General features: G+C 45.3%; 2 protein-coding genes across 9 annotated transcripts in view; one reads left to right on the top strand and one right to left on the bottom strand.

The window, feature by feature from the left end:
- Nucleotides 1-1,572: 1,572 nt before the first annotated feature.
- Nucleotides 1,573-10,146, bottom strand: cenpl (centromere protein L). Its single transcript, XM_007902979.2, has 5 exons — nt 10,122-10,146; nt 5,690-5,858; nt 4,337-4,591; nt 3,231-3,764; nt 1,573-2,399 (listed from the first exon to the last, which is right to left on the bottom strand). Exons 2-5 carry the CDS (start codon nt 5,849-5,851, stop codon nt 2,289-2,291), a joined length of 1,062 nt encoding a protein of 353 aa, XP_007901170.1. The 5' UTR covers nt 5,852-5,858; nt 10,122-10,146; the 3' UTR covers nt 1,573-2,288.
- A 671-nt stretch (nt 10,147-10,817) lies between these two features.
- dars2 (aspartyl-tRNA synthetase 2, mitochondrial) overlaps nt 10,818-16,135 on the top strand; it is a 30,797-nt gene continuing 25,479 nt past the window's right edge. For all 8 annotated transcript variants that reach the window (XR_006085179.1, XR_006085176.1, XR_006085177.1 and 5 more), the window contains exons 1-4: nt 10,818-11,226; nt 13,097-13,196; nt 14,016-14,082; nt 15,396-15,497. Coding sequence is in view for 3 of the 8 variants with exons in the window: in XM_042335978.1 (XP_042191912.1) it covers nt 11,052-11,226; nt 13,097-13,196; nt 14,016-14,082; nt 15,396-15,497 (444 nt within the window). In the remaining 5 variants the exon portion in view is untranslated. The remainder of the gene's footprint in view (nt 11,227-13,096; nt 13,197-14,015; nt 14,083-15,395; nt 15,498-16,135) is intronic.

Raw genomic sequence — 16,135 nt, 5'->3', positions numbered from 1 at the left:
GGTTGAGGCAGTTCTGGAAGCTAAATGGGGGCAATTCTTGTAAATAATATTTCTCTCCCCCTGTAATTTTTAGAAGAAACTCAATTATGTCAGACTCTGTGCTCTGTGCTGCCTTAGACACTAGACCGTACTTGCAAATTGCATTTGATTCCAGCTATTCTTATAGAACACATAACTACAGTGGACATGGCCACATGGCCCGTGCCTGCAGAACAGCAGCGCAGTGAGATTTCTGTGAATTTACTATTCCTTAAACACAGTAAGAGCAGTAGTGTGGAGTGGCTTTACTGAGCAAGGAAACTATCCTCTCACTCCTCCCCCACCCCCTCATTTTATATTAATAGCTTTAATAGCTTTCTCTCACTATGATTTTAAAGTGTGACCTCAAGTGAGTTGAATTAACATACCCAGCAAAAAGCATCTCTGGTTAATACTTGTATCTCCTGTTAATTAGGCTCTCACACATTGACTCAGTAATTCCTAGCTGTTCTCATACGAGATCATAATTATTCATCATTAATCAGAAAATAAGCAAATGGCTGTTGAATCACATTAGAATGGGTAACTTTTACAAATGATGACTCCATTTCTAACAGAATGAGGTACTTGGCTAGTGAATCAGCTTCAGGTGCTATGTCCTTTGCTAGGGTTTTTAGGTAAAAGTTGAGAAATGATTGATTTATGTGCACTTTTAATATATCTGTAAATAAAGCTGTTTATAAATAGATATTCTGGGCTCATTTGATTTTTCTTTTAAGCGTGATAAAACTAAAATCAGCCTGGCTCAGTTGGTAGCACACTTGCCTGTGCGTCAGTGGTGGGGTGGGTTCATGCCCCCATGGCAGGTCTTTAAGCTCAGTCTTGGCTGATATGCAAATGTAGTGCTGGAGGTGTGCTGTTTTATTGCCGATGTGCTGTGGATGAGCTGACATTACCGTGGTACAAATACACAGTCACTACAGGTTACAGTATAAACCGTAAAACAATTTGTCTTCCTGATACTGCTATACCCAATGTAATGATTATAAACTGAGGTCCCATCTGCCTGTTGAGGTGGATGTTAAGAGATCCCATGGCACAAATTGAAAGAGAAAAAAGTTTCTCCCTCTGTCCTAGTCAACAAAATTCCCAGCTAATTGAACATTCACTTCACGACAGATTGTGATATCTTGCTGTGTGCAAATTAACTGCTGTTTGCCTAAAAATATGGAAATGACAAATTACATTTCTATAGCACCTTTCACGTCGGAAGGACTTCACAAGGCGGTGATGTTGACAGTAAAATCTTGTGAAACACTTTGAGATGTCTCAACAATGTGATAAGGTACTCATACCAAATGTTAATGAATTATTGCTGCTTGCAGAAGTATCTGACACTGCCCTCCCTCAGAGGTTGGGGTAGTTAAGTTCATGATATATCCAGTATAAGTGTCCCCTCTTTATGACAACACCAAATATCATGCTTTACAGCCTTTTCAAATATGCATTGCCTCTGCTAATTCATGTTTAAAAATCAACCCCTGATAACAACTGCTTTTTTAATATAAAAAAAATTGAAGTCAACATTGCTGGTTTAGGATTTAGATACTTTATTGAGGTCCATCTTAAAGATAGTGAATTGCTCTAACTTGGTCAGCTGCAGACTTGGGAGCATCTTATTTTTTTTAAAAAAAAGCAGGTGGTCACTTCAAAGACTTTCTTTCTCCCTTTAATAACTTAACTGTCATAACATTTTGTTGTACATATCTATCTAAACTGAAGGCACTAGCTAGTGAGTAAGTTTACTTTTGTCCTGCTGAATAAAATGTAGTTGTGAACCTATAGAAAATCATGGGAACATTTCAGAACACTACTAAATGCTTATTGTAAGCATTGACAAGTTATTAAAAGAAAGAAAGCTACATGGAACAGTAAGTTTATTTAACACCACGTGTTAAAATGTCTGATACAATTTTGCATACCTAGTAAGATGCCAATAGATGCAAACAATTTACAAGCTGGTTGATGACTGACAGAAGCCAGCTCCCACACAAGGATGAAGGAGAAATTGGCCTTGTAACTGAGCTCCTCTAGCTAGAATGAACTACATTTCATTTAGAGGTGTGAAGAGTTCATCTACATGAAAGTTGAATGCTGCTGAGAGAATCATGGTCATTCTCCATCACTCAAATCCATTGACTCAGTTTTATACAGTGAACATTTCATGCACTTGGCTGGATAGCTGGTTGCATCTCTGGAACAGGAATAAATTGACCTCCTGTTACCTCTTTCAGGGCTCCAGCAAAGCATCAGTCAAGGTAGTCCACATTCCTGGATAGATTAGGTTGGTATTGTGTTTGAAGAAAAGCCAGCTCTGTTAAGAATGACAGCACCTGGTATATATGCTTGCTGTTGAACAGCTGTCAAGAAAAATGCACAGTTCATTACAATAAATACTTGCATTAAAATAACCTAATCAAAGTAAGAACTCAGTTTTCATTGAGTGAAGCAATTCCAAATTCTTGTCTTAAGGTGAACCCCTTTTAAGCAGCAACAATCTAGTCTGTCTTTTCTGCTCCTATAAACTGGTGATGTCAAGTCAGTTACACTGAAAAACATCACTGCCATTCTACACCATGGCTTAGAGCACTTTACAATTTACTAAGTACACTTTCAAAAAGCAAAAACTCTCAACAGTTAAGAGCATAGACCACGTACTGGCCCCACCTGAAATTCCATTGTCTCGGGGGNAAGTGGCTGAAAGCACAGCTGCCAGTGGTGGAACGGAGGGGACGAGGGATGTGCAGAAGGCAGCAGGTAGTAGGATATAAGAAGGCTGGAGCTAGGGAGGTGCCAGAACATAAAAGGATTTTATACACGAGTGTGAGGATTGTGAAAACGATCCATCCTCGAAGAGGGAGCTAATATAGCCTGGTAAAGACTGGAACGATGGGGGTATGGAATTTGGTGCGGATGAGGATACATACACGCAGCAGTGGTTTGAATTATATTTTATAAATTGAATTAGGAAGACCAGCGAGGAGGACATTGGAATAATCAGGGCAGGAGGTGATGAATGCTTCCAAGGACATGGAAACTTCAAATAAGTATGTGTCCATTTCAATGACCAGGAAAGCCAGGCACAGAAGAAAAACCATGATCATGCTCCTCATTCCCTCAGCACTTTGACCCAATTTGAAGGCATAACATTCAGTTTTTGAGTCCAGGAAGGGTGGGTGCCAGTTCCTTACCTTTAATTTTCCATCACAGTGAGCAGATGCCACAGCTGTTGACACCTTAACCAGGTGAGTTGCTGCCAACCTCACTCCAAAATGCCTGTGGAAGTGTGAATGAAGGCTGCTCATAAAAAGCTCCACCTCCTCAATGGCAATCTCATCTTTGTCTCTGTGGATACTATCCCACAAGGCTTTAGCGTCCTCTGGGTGAATAGTAAGTGAAATGGTCAGTTGTACTGCGGGCACAGTCCACTCCAGCTCCATAGATCGCTGGACAGAGCCTGAGAAGCAGTTGACCCACATAGCAGCCATCCAGCACAAGTTCTCAGAGCTGATGCGAAAAGCACTGATGTAGCAGTCAAAAGTCTTCTGGAACCAGGCCGCCACCAGAGATGTTATGGTTTCAGTGCCATTTACAAAAAGAAGGGGCAGGCAAATAAACTCTCCTGGGAGAGACTCCAGGAAGCCCAAATCACCATCAACACAGCACAGCCAACCGGTCCATACCACCTTCTCTTTCAACGGTGGCACCTGAGATTTGCTGCTTATCTGTGTGGAAACAAAGGGGGAAAAAAAACATTCTCCTCCAATTCATGACATGTTTGGCACCCTACCCCCATTCTAGGATTATGGTTCCACAGGCAGCAGAAACTCTCCAGTAGCTTGTCCAAGTGGCTTTATTTGATTCTGAGCTATCAAACAGAAGTTGCATCATTGCCAAACTCAACCTCGTGCTCAGCCATTGTCACATACTTCTAAGTACATACGATCAACAGGACTTTTTGCTTCCCTCCCCCAGCTTATGGCATTGAGGTGTATTGTAGTAGGTACCAGGTAGGAGTTAATTTCACTACTACTCTACAGGTGTGCTTACTCCTCCATATCACTGAACTCCTGATGCTGCTTATTCCACATCACTGAGCCCAGTGTAAAAATGGGCCAACTATCATTTATAAAATAATAATCCTTGCATTTGATAATAGCACCTTATCACATTGTTGAAACGTGTCAAAGTGCTTCACAGGATTTTAATTGTTCAATAGCCCATGGTCACTAATGAATGAAAACATAAACTCCTCCATGTTCATTCTACTGCAATTACAACTGGATTACCATCTAACCTGTATGAACACTGCCTCGGGATCGTGCTCAGTCAATTTCAGCCCTGCGAGCATGGAGAAGTTAGCCTTGCTGCTGAGCTCGATTCCTATTTCCACAGCCAGTCTTTTCTTCTCAGCATGGAAGAAGACAGACAGATCCCTTGAGTACTTCTTCAGCATAGCATAGGAGAACTTGTACAGAGGAGTCACGTGGTACAGGCACCATTGTTTCTGCAGCAGCAATGCAATCTGCTCCGGGTTCTCCTGCAAGCAGACCTGCATTTAAAAACAGTAATGTACTGCAGTCAATTTCCTCTTGACATTTGAAAATGTGGCTTGTGAATGCTTGCGAGCACTATGGTCCTGCCCTTGACTAACCTGCCTCGTAATTTGTTCGTTGTTAATTATTCTGTGTAAAGAAATGCTGGCTGCTGTCCCAACCCTGAACTTAGGGAGATCACAAAAAGTCAATAGTAATTGCTAATAATTTATTTGTGATCCTACTGAGCTAAATAATGCTTGAAGACAATTCATGACAACCCACACCCACCTATGTTCTATATACAGTTGTAAGACAGCACAGGAGTTGGAACGAGCTGGATAATTCAGGTGCTGTAATACTGGGGACTGATAAATGTTTGTTCCACGATTTTCTTAAAACTCATCGCTGAAAGAATAATAGCATCTTGTTTTTAAACAATGTGAAAGCCTACCACTGCTGCCATATAGAATAATAATGCTTTCATTTAAATACTGAGTCTTATCACGACGGTGAAATGTCTTAAAAGCTCTTCATGGAATATACTGTAAAGATGAATTGACTGGGCAAAACGCAGCCACGTCCCACAAGAAGTCATGGATTGAATGACCATATTATTATTTTTTGAAGGGATTATTATTATTGAAAGTAATCCGTCAATCGACTAGGAACCTGATTCCTACTTACTGTTAGATAAGCTGAGTTGTTTGAAGTAAGGCAACATGCCTAAGGTTTTGCCTTTCCCGGGAATCAAACCCAGGTACTGTTGCTTGTGAGACAAGTGCTCTAACCAATAATCTCCAAGACTGTAGGCATCCTGGCAAGTTTCCCCTGTCCAATTTTAAAAATCAGCAGACATAAGCAGACTGATAACTATTCATACTTGCCACGGGGAGGGCGGGGGCTTTAAAGGATAGTCATCACATACACAGTAAACTCCTGATAACTTATCACTCCACGGTAAAAGGGTTCAGTGATCAGCGTAGTGAGTTAAAAAAATAAATGCAGCAGGGATATTGACAGCATTAAATGGTAAAACAGGGTCAAGTTATCAGGAATTTGCTGCATGTACCCTAGCTCGTCTCCAGACTGGAAAAAATAACGGTTATACTAACATTTGTCACATCTTTTGTAGGAATTTTCCGTTTAATAGGGGTCTGACGAAACGGTGTGTGCCTCTGTATTGTGCTCCTAGTCAAAGAAGAAACCGCAGTATTGGCAAAACGCACACCCATCCGCACTGGTCCAATCTCTTCAGTAGGAGTCACCGCTGCCATATTAAACCTAAAAGTGACAAACGTAAACTATAAAGTACATTTTTAAATTTCATTTACGCAATACCAATATTAATCCTGGCTTTCAATGTTGTGCCTTATCGTGTCCATGTCTCAAAGTTTGTCAGTTTTTTTTGTCAAGTGTAGTGACTGTATTTGTGGGCGATCACGGCAGCCAATGTACAGTAATATCGCAGAAGAAATCATGAAGTGAATGACCAATTTTATCTGGGGGATTGTTGGCCAGGACACAGAGAGAGAAACTCTTCTCTTTTGGAATACTGCCATGGGATCTTTTAATGTCCTGTCAAGCATCCTGGGACGCTACCCTGCATGAAGGGCGCTATATAAATGCAAGTAGTTATTGCATTGCGGTATCAGCCTGGATCATGAGCTCACAATCTCAACATTGGCCTTGAAACCCACAACCTTCTGACTCAGATGTTACCTTTTTCTTATGTAATTTACATTTTGTATCATTAACCCGTTGTTAGCTTTACACTGCGACTTTCCGGACTAGAACTGCATAACGCAAGCAAAAAGGCCAATGTTCTCACTAATCCATGAAAATTACATTTCCCATCAAACACTTGTCTAAAGGTTCAGGTTATCTTCCTGATCTTCTAAGTGCTCATTATTTGTGCTTGCGAATGCCATCGAAGGTTGGTGTTGGCATTCGCAAGCTTCTCATCCCATGTCTGTGCACTGTGCCTAAACAGGATATTCAGTAGGTATCAAACACATGACGTACAAGAGCCTCCTTTGCATTTTACATTTATCCAGACTAAAATAACTGATTCGAATAAAAGAGCACAAGGGTTAATTTTGAGTCAAGCTGCACAATGAAACAAAGCCCAAAGCTCCAGTGAAATAGATCAGGAACAAAACAATTTAATCATACAGGGCTGGGGATAATGATTTCCAAAGTGACTTTACATTAAACAACAACAAATTTATTTGTATAGCACCTTTCATGTTGGAAGGACTTTCCAAGGCACTGGACAGTCAGGGATTTGGCAGACAATTAAAACAAATAATTTGTCTGTTGTGTAGATATATGATGCAGATCACCAACCTCGAAGAGATGTGTCAGAGGGACCTTTTTGGTTTATCGAAGATGATAAATGGGATTGAAAAAGTAAACTCAGAACAATGCTTTCAGCTACACCAAAGCAGCAGAACAAGAAAGCACAGGTTGAGGCACAGATTGCATCAGTAAGTTATTTTTGCACACACAGTTACTAACTACTGGAACAGGTTACCAGGAAGGGTGCTTAAAGCCAGGATACAGGAAACATTTAAGAAATAGCTGTGATGGGAAGAGGGGAGGGTGGGGTTATCCAAACATCTTGTGAAGTCACTTTCCTGGACCAAAGATTCCAGCTGTGGGCTAAGATGAACTGGCAGCTGGAATTAAAAGAAATCCCCACCACCACATATTCCAGACACACACATACAATACCCACCCACCCATAGCTGCCACCCCAGACACACACACACCAGCCAACCCTCCCAGACATACACACACACACACCAGCCACCCCGCCCAGACACACACACCCCAGCCACCCCGCCCAGACACACACACACACACCAGCCACCCCTCCCAGACACACAGACACCCCTCCCAGACACACACCCCAGACACCAGCCACCCCCCCAGGCACACACACACCCCAGACACCCCGCCCAGACACACACACACACCCCAGACACCCCTCCCAGGCACACACACACACCAGCCACCCCGCCCAGACACACACACCCCAGACACCCCTCCCAGACACACACACCCCAGACACCCCTCCCAGACACACACACACACCAGACACCTCTCCCAGACACACACACACCAGACACCCCTCCCACACACACACACCCCAGACACCCTTCCCACACACACCCCAGCCACCCCTCCCACACACACCAGACACCCCTCCCAGACACACACCCCAGCCACCCCTCCCAGACACACACACACCAGCCACCCCTCCCAGACACACACACACACACACACACCAGACACCCCTCCCAGACACACACACACACACACCAGCCACCCCTCCCAGACACACACACACCAGACACCCCTCCCAGACACACACACACACCACACCCAGACACCCCCCCAGACACACACACACCCGACACCTCTCCCAGACACACACACACCAGACACCCCTCCCAGACACACACACACACCAGACACCCCTCCCAGACACACACACACACCCCAGACACCCCTCCCAAACACACACACACACACCAGACACCCCTCCCAGACACACACACACACACCAGCCACCCCTCCCAGACACACACACACACCCCAGACACCCCTCCCAAACACACACACACACACCAGACATCCCTCCCAGACACACACACCAGACACCCCTCCCAGACACACACACACACCCGACACCCCTCCCAGACACACACACACACCCCAGACACCCCTCCCAGACACACACACCAGACACCCCTCCCAGACACACACACACACCCCCAGACACCCCTCCCAGACACACACACACCAGACACCCCTCCCAGACACACACACCCCACACACACACACCCAGACACCCCTCCCAGACACACACACACACCAGCCACTCCTCCCAGACACACACACACCAGCCACCCCTCCCAGACACACACACACCAGCCACCCCTCCCAGACACACACACCCCAGACACCCCTCCCAGACACACACACACACACCAGCCACCCCTCCCAGACACACACACACACACCAGCCACCCCTCCCAGGCACACACACACCCCAGACACCCCGCCCAGACACACACACACACCCCAGACACCCCTCCCACACACACACACACCAGCCACCCCGCCCAGACACACACACCCCAGACACCCCTCCCAGACACACACACCCCAGACACCCCTCCCAGACACACACACACACCAGACACCTCTCCCAGACACACATACACCAGACACCCCTCCCAGACACACACACACCCCAGACACCCCTCCCAGACACACACACACCCCAGACACCCCTCCCAGACACACACACACCCCAGACACCCCTCCCAGACACACACCCCAGCCACCCCTCCCAGACACACACACACCAGACACCCTCCCACACACACACCCCAGACACCCCTCCCAGACACACACACACCAGCACCCCTCCCAGACACACACACCACCAGACACCCCTCCCAGACACACACACACACAGCAGCCACCCCTCCCAGACACACACACACAGCAGCCACCCCTCCCAGACACACACACCCCCACCAGCCACCCCTCCCAGACACACACACACACACCAGACACCCCTCCCAGACACACACACCCCCACCAGCCACCCCTCCCAGACACCCCTCCCAGACACACACACACCAGACACCCCTCCCAGACACACACACCCCAGCCACCCCGCCCAGACACACACACACACCAGACACCCCTCCCAGACACACACACACACACCAGACATCCCTCCCAGACACACACACCAGACACCCCTCCCAGACACACACACACACCCGACACCCCTCCCAGACACACACACACACCCCAGACACCCCTCCCAGACACACACACCAGACACCCCTCCCAGACACACACACACACCCCCCAGACACCCCTCCCAGACACACACACACCAGACACCCCTCCCAGACACACACACCCCACACACACACACCCCAGACACCCCTCCCAGACACACACACACACACCAGCCACTCCTCCCAGACACACACACACCAGCCACCCCTCCCAGACACACACCCCAGACACCCCTCCCAGACACACACACACCCCAGACACCCCTCCCAGACACACACACACACCAGACACCCCTCCCAGACACACACACACACCAGACACCCCTCCCAGACACACACACCCCACACACACACACACCAGACACCCCTCCCAGACACACACACACACCAGACACCCCTCCCAGACACACACACACCCCAGACACCCCTCCCAGACACACACACACACCAGACACCCCTCCCAGACACACACACCCCACACACACACACACCAGACACCCCTCCCAGACACACACACCCCAGACACCCCTCCCAGACACACATACACACACACCAGACACCCCTCCCAGACACCAGTGATCTCAGACACCAACAGCAGTCTGGCGCCCTCCACGCAGGTTCGGGTCCCGGATAGACACAGACACACAGACACACACACACAGAGACCGAACTCACTGGGGGTGTAACTGTAAAAAAAAAAAACACCCCACACACTCACCGGTGATTCGGCTCCCGGAGCCCTCCCCACCCGCCGCCTCCTCCTCCTCCTCACAAACCGCCCGCCATTGCAGTGCGGGTGAGGCAGAGCGGGCGGGAAGGTCCCTTCAGTTCAAATGTTTCCTCCCGACTCGCACCGCGCGGCCTGGGCCCAGGCTGGAGCAGCCGAGCGTCGAAACCGCGCGGGGAGTGGATGGGGGGGGTGGGGGGGAGCGGTGGGTACTCGGCTGCTTCGGTCTGTTGTTAGGGTCAGAGGTGACAGAGCGGGAGAGAGAGAGAGACCCCGGTGGGTGGTGGGTGGGGGGTGACAGGGACGGTGTGAGAGGCTTCGGCTCCCGGGAAAACGACCCCAAGCGTTGTAAAGTTAATAGGATATTTAAATAATATCCTGTAGTGCGCGCCATTATTTAATGCCGCGACCCTTTTTTTTGTGTGGGGGGGGTTTGTGTGTGGGGGGGGGGGGGGTCCTGACTCTTCATTACAGGACTTGTCAGGGCTGCAGACTGCCCGAGGCCAGAAATATAACCCACCACTCAGAGAGGGAGGGAGAGGGAGAGGGGGGTTGTGTGGCCCTGGGATTGCTCCCCTGACTGCAAAATACTACTACTACTACTAATAATAATAATAATAATCGCCGCATTTGATATTGCGCCTTATTCCCATTCCCCCCCTCCCCCCCCCCCACCCGTCGAGACGTCTCGAGGCGCTTCGCAGGGTTTATACTGTAACGTCGCTTGACTGCGTAGTTTGCGGGCGAAACGCGGGGAAATAAACTGCTGAAGAGGCGCTGCGCGTTAACCTCTCCACTGGGTGCTCTCAGCAAACCGTTCCGAGCGTTGTTTTTTTTAAAAAAAATATATATACTCTGCGTTTGGATACACATATATATATGTGCGTGTGTGTGTGTGTGATAATATAAACACGATAGAAAATGGCACAAGCAATGGGAGCAGTGCTGAAACGCGCCCTGGTTGGTAGCCGTGGGAAATATTTGGCGTTTTCAGTGGGATTCAACAAGATCTGCACCTCTCGCTGCCAGAAACAGCCCCAAACTCTGAAGAATTTGTCTCCAAATTACCCCCTTGCCGCTGTGAGGGAAAACCCAGGTGAGTCCTCTGTCACTTACATTGGTTAATAACACGTCTATTAATAACGTGTCTATTACAGTGCTAACTAATTTTTTTTTGGAGGGGTTAGAGGAGATGATTAAGACTTTTCAAGACATTTTTTATGGCTTTACCTAATGCAATGGCTAAATGGGTAAAGGCAGCATTAAGCTCCATCGTTGGTCATTCACTTCATGGCTGTTTATGGGACATTGTTGTGTGCAATTTGGCTGCTACGTTCACCTGCACAATACATAGTAATGTCACCTCACAGTATACCTTGTGAAGTGCTCTGAGACGCTCTCCCAATGTGAAGAGTATCATAAGCATTATACACGCTTGGAATGAGAGACTCTGGAAGCCATGGCTTTGTAAAATTGAACCAGAATATGCTCCCAATACTTTCATGCAAGGGAAAAAAGAACATTTTTAACGAACAATTTTCCTTCTATGCCATTGAGTTAAATAAAGTGTTTGGTTAATCAGCTTTGAGGCTACAGCTAGTACTCTACTCTGAAAAGGAGGACTGGAGGGGAGAATGAAAGAGATATGTGTTAAGTGTAACTCTGTCATTGACCACTGGGGGGTGGGGGGTGTCCAAGAACCGTCCTCGATAGGGAAAGTATAGACAATAATTGACACCATTCCATGGTGGCACTGTTTTGACTACTTTGACAGCTCACTATTTGGTGGATGGGAACTCATATTTTATTCTGTATAAATAAATATATATAATAATAATCCTTGCATTTGATATAGCTCTTTTCACGTCTTCTAGACGTCTCAAAGCGCTTCACAGAATACACTGTAAAGTGAATTGTCTGTGTGTATATTTGTGGGCGAAATGCGGCAGCCAATTGCGCGCAGCAGTGTCCCACAAAGAGTCGTGGATTGCAGTTTATACAATAAGTAATAAGATAAATATGAATTCAATTCTTTTCAGGAGCACAGTGTTCTCTGAGCACTACAGATAGATTGACTTTTGATTTTAACTAATAGTAAATGCAGCTTTGTGAAGAGTTGTAAAGTGTATCCTTTTTAAAAAAAATGAAGTGCTTGTATTAAAAGAGCTTTAACTTTATTGTACTATGTGCTGTAGCAGATGTACGAACCCATGAAATTTTCCTAAATGGCCACTTATTCACAGGTGAGCCTTGATAGTGAACATTAGCACGTTATTGGACAAGAAGAGGCATTGCGTAGGTGTGCCTGATCTAGTCTGGCAAGCTTTCTCGCAAATCAAAAGCGCTTCACAGAATATATTGTAAAGTCAATTGACTGTGTATTTATGGGCAAAACATAGCAGCAATGTCCCACAAGCAATTGTGGATTGAATGATCATTTTTTTTAATTTGGGGGAGGGATTATTACCCCAGAATTCGCCATTTGACTAACAACCCACTTCCTACTTACTGCTGGAGGCATGTGGAGTAAGGAAACTTGCCTAAGGTTTCGCCCTGCCTGGGAATATATATATATATATATAGTTATACTAAAATACAAGGATTATTATTGATATAACAGGACATTCTGGGATTCAAAACTGGAAAGGCAACAAGTAGCTGCACAATTTGTATGGCCAGCAGATGGCAGAGTACAACCAGCACAAGATAGCAAACAGCTTCTCAACCACGCGGTGGCGACCGGAAAGAAGGTGTTGTTTTGACATGATCTCACCAGCTGTCATCACAACTGCTTTTCTACTGGGGTACGGTTCCACAGACATCTCCTGTCGCCATTGGATTAATGTAGCATTGAATTGAGGATTATGTTTCTGTTTGAACGTAACTAGTATTGGAGGTAATGCTCTGTGTATACGCAAACATACACAAAAGATAATTATTTAATTCCTTTACTCTCACTCCATTAGATTTGAACAGTTTTGTCTTTCGGACACACACCTGCGGGGAGCTTCGTGCTGTTCACATCGGACAAGAGGTCACACTGTGTGGCTGGGTTCAGTATCGGAGGTATGATATATCACTCCACAGGCTGACCATCTGTGAGGATGGGGAATGTACTTCAGCATTGAAATTCTAGAACAATATCAGTTTATTATCAATGGATCACAAATCTGATCAAAAATAACTGAATGACATTTACATGTAATATTTGACTTTGGTGGACTTTGAGAGATTTTTCCATAAGATAACTTAATAAATACCACTTTCATTCTCCCCTCCAGTCTTCTTTGCCCCCTCTACTTTGTAGATTGTGCCAGGTCCTAATGCATTTCAACAGTGACCAGGTTCAAAATCTACCAACTGATATAGGTGAACATGTCCATTTGCTCAGTCAGTGTCACTCTAGCTGTTAGTGCTGTGACTTGGGGAGGAGGTTGGCTGTCTGATGGAGGGATAGGTTCAGTGATGACAGAGAGGGTGGAGCGAGCAGCAATATGAATACTGTATAGTATTGGGGGAATGGAAGAAAAAGAAAAGAGGGATGTTAAAAGGTATGGGTAGAGAGCAGAATGGGATTATATAAATTGGCTACTGTGAAATCATAGAATCATGCAACATAGAAGGAGGCCATTCGGCTTGTTGTGTTTGTGTCGACACTTTGAAAGAGTTATCCAACTAGTCCCACTCCCCCCACTCTTATCCATAGCCTTGCAATTCTTTTCTTTTCAAGTACCTATCCAATTACCCTTTGAAAAGGGGAAGAAAAACACCAGCTGAGACTTTGAATAGTTTCTGTACTTTAACATTTGATGAAAATATTCAGAAAGAAGAAATAAAATGCTATATTTTGTCCTGTATGCCAGTAACACAGTGTTTTTCTTTCAGACAAGATCTCTTCATTGTGTTGCGAGACTTTGATGGTCTGATACAGATTATTTTACCACAGGAAGAGGTAAGTGTGGAGTCCTGTAGCTCAGTGGTTAGAGCACTCGCTTTGCAAGTGAGAAACCTGAGTTCAATTCCAGGCAGAGGGCGAAACCTTGGGCAAGTTTCCTTACTCCACACAGAGCCTAATAATAATCCCTCCAAAACAAAACAATAATAAATTGGTCATTTTCAATCTACGACTGTTTGTGGGACATTGCTGTGCGCAATTGGCTGCCGCGTTCGCCCACAAATATACAGTCAATTCACTTTACAGTCTATTCTGTGAAGCGCTTTGGGACATCCTCCCGACGTGAAAAACGCTATATCAAATGCAAGGATTAAAGTTAAAAAAAGTAGAGTTAGAGTGGAGACATTTTGGTGGGGAGGGGACATGGAATACAGTGGCATTTCTGGGTGTAGGACACATTTGATGTTACATTATTCTTTGAGGAGTGCAGCAACTCATTTCGCATTTAGAGCATGTTATTCCAAAAGCATTACATTTAAAATTCTTGGCAAAAGAACCAGAGGGGAGATGAGAAGAATTATTTTTACACGTAGAGTTGTTACGATCTGGAATGCGCTGCCTGAAAGGGTGGTGGACGCAGATTCAAGAATAACTTTCAAAAGGGAATTGGATACATACTTGAAAAGGAAAATTTAGCAATGCTATGGGGAAGGCTAAGACAGAGTTGGACTAGTTGTATAGCTCTTTCAAAGAGCCAGCACAGATGGGTTAAATGGCCTCCTTCTGTGCAGAAAGATTCTATGATTTCCGCACACTCTTCCCCACTCTCGAATTATACTTGTTATTTTCTCTTGCCATGCGCCGTAGAGGGATAAAAGGCCTGTCAGGCATCAGAAGGGGCTTTTGAGTAACTGATGTCAGTCTCACTCTAATTTTATGTCTTTTCCTCCCTTCAAGTAGGGAAATGTCTGGAATAATGTCTGATACCACAGTTAGATCCGAATAGACACAGTGCCAAGATAGAATATGGTCTTTTAGACCAGCAGCACTGAATTAATGCACTTGTTTGGTGGTTTACCCACTGTTATTCATTGTTAATAGTTTTAAACATTGTTTTCAATTGGTTGAATGATCCCCATGTTGGAGGGGTAAGCCATGAAAAATTACTGGATAACCTACATTTCAGGCGGAACCTTTTAGAGTTATGTAAGGCACATATAGGGATAAACTAATCTTGGATCAATATTTGTGTTGGAACAACACAAGAAAATGTGAGTGATGGTCCCCATGAGGAAACTGAATTTCTTGGAGGCAGTGTTAGCATTGAATTGGATGTTACAGTTGAATTTATTCACTTGTTCTCCCTGCAGACTGCTGCACAGCTCAAGAAGATCCTATGTGACATTTCTCTGGAGTCAGTAATTACTGTTACAGGAACAGTCATCTCTCGTCCATCAGGACAAGCCAATCCGGTCAGTTTCTGTTTTGAGTACTTCCTCCATCTCCAGGCTTGAATACCTTTTCTGACAGGGTTTTATGTTTTTTACAAAGGCTCAGCATTATAAGAGTGCTGCTTGCTCAAGGCAGTTATGTACAACAATAAGGGACCAAATTGGTTTAAAGTTCTCGCTGATTTAAGCCAAGTGCAGTTTTTAAGAATTATTCTCTACATTCAATCCAACTCTTCATTTTTTGGCTGTACAATGGTAGCTATCAGTGCCCTTGCTATTGTGATATCCTGCCAATGTTTTGTTCTTGAACCAGTTAGTATGAGGTGGTGGATAGAAGAGTGTAATAGTGAGGTCTTGTAGTGGGTCCCAGCCTAATTACACCGACTGAGTATGAATTCCACAGGAATAGCCTAAGCTGATTAAGTCCCTGCGGTAAAGTGCCTAAACCTCTGCCCCATGAAGACCAAGTCCCAATCTGATCTCTGCCTCGTGACTCCCTTTGAGACCAGGAGTTTCGAGCAAAGAAAGACAGCCACGGCTGCAGTTCTGTAGCTTCAAAATGAAGACTGTATTTGAGAATTTGTTAAATTCTAGATTCTCTGAAATGAAAATAAAATAGAGTAAATTTAGACCCAGGTGGAATTTCTTCCCTATTGTTA

The sequence above is a fragment of the Callorhinchus milii genome, unplaced genomic scaffold, assembly GCF_018977255.1.
Source record: "Callorhinchus milii isolate IMCB2004 unplaced genomic scaffold, IMCB_Cmil_1.0 Scaffold5, whole genome shotgun sequence".
In the NCBI taxonomy this organism is placed as follows: domain Eukaryota; kingdom Metazoa; phylum Chordata; class Chondrichthyes; order Chimaeriformes; family Callorhinchidae; genus Callorhinchus; species Callorhinchus milii.
Note: the sequence above shows the minus strand (reverse complement) of the source record. Positions and strands in the feature narration are given on the sequence as shown.

What these genes read in the sequence shown, in the direction of transcription:
- cenpl (XM_007902979.2), bottom strand. Translation starts at nt 5,851, where the DNA reads ATGGCAGCGGTGACTCCTACTGAAGAGATTGGACCAGTGCGGATGGGT. An exon ending in CTACAAAAGATGTGACAAAT is followed by an intron (nt 4,592 to 5,689) that starts GTTAGTATAACC and finishes TTTTAAATGCAG; the next exon opens with GTCTGCTTGCAGGAGAACCC. An exon ending in CCGAGGCAGTGTTCATACAG is followed by an intron (nt 3,765 to 4,336) that starts GTTAGATGGTAA and finishes GTTTCCACACAG; the next exon opens with ATAAGCAGCAAATCTCAGGT.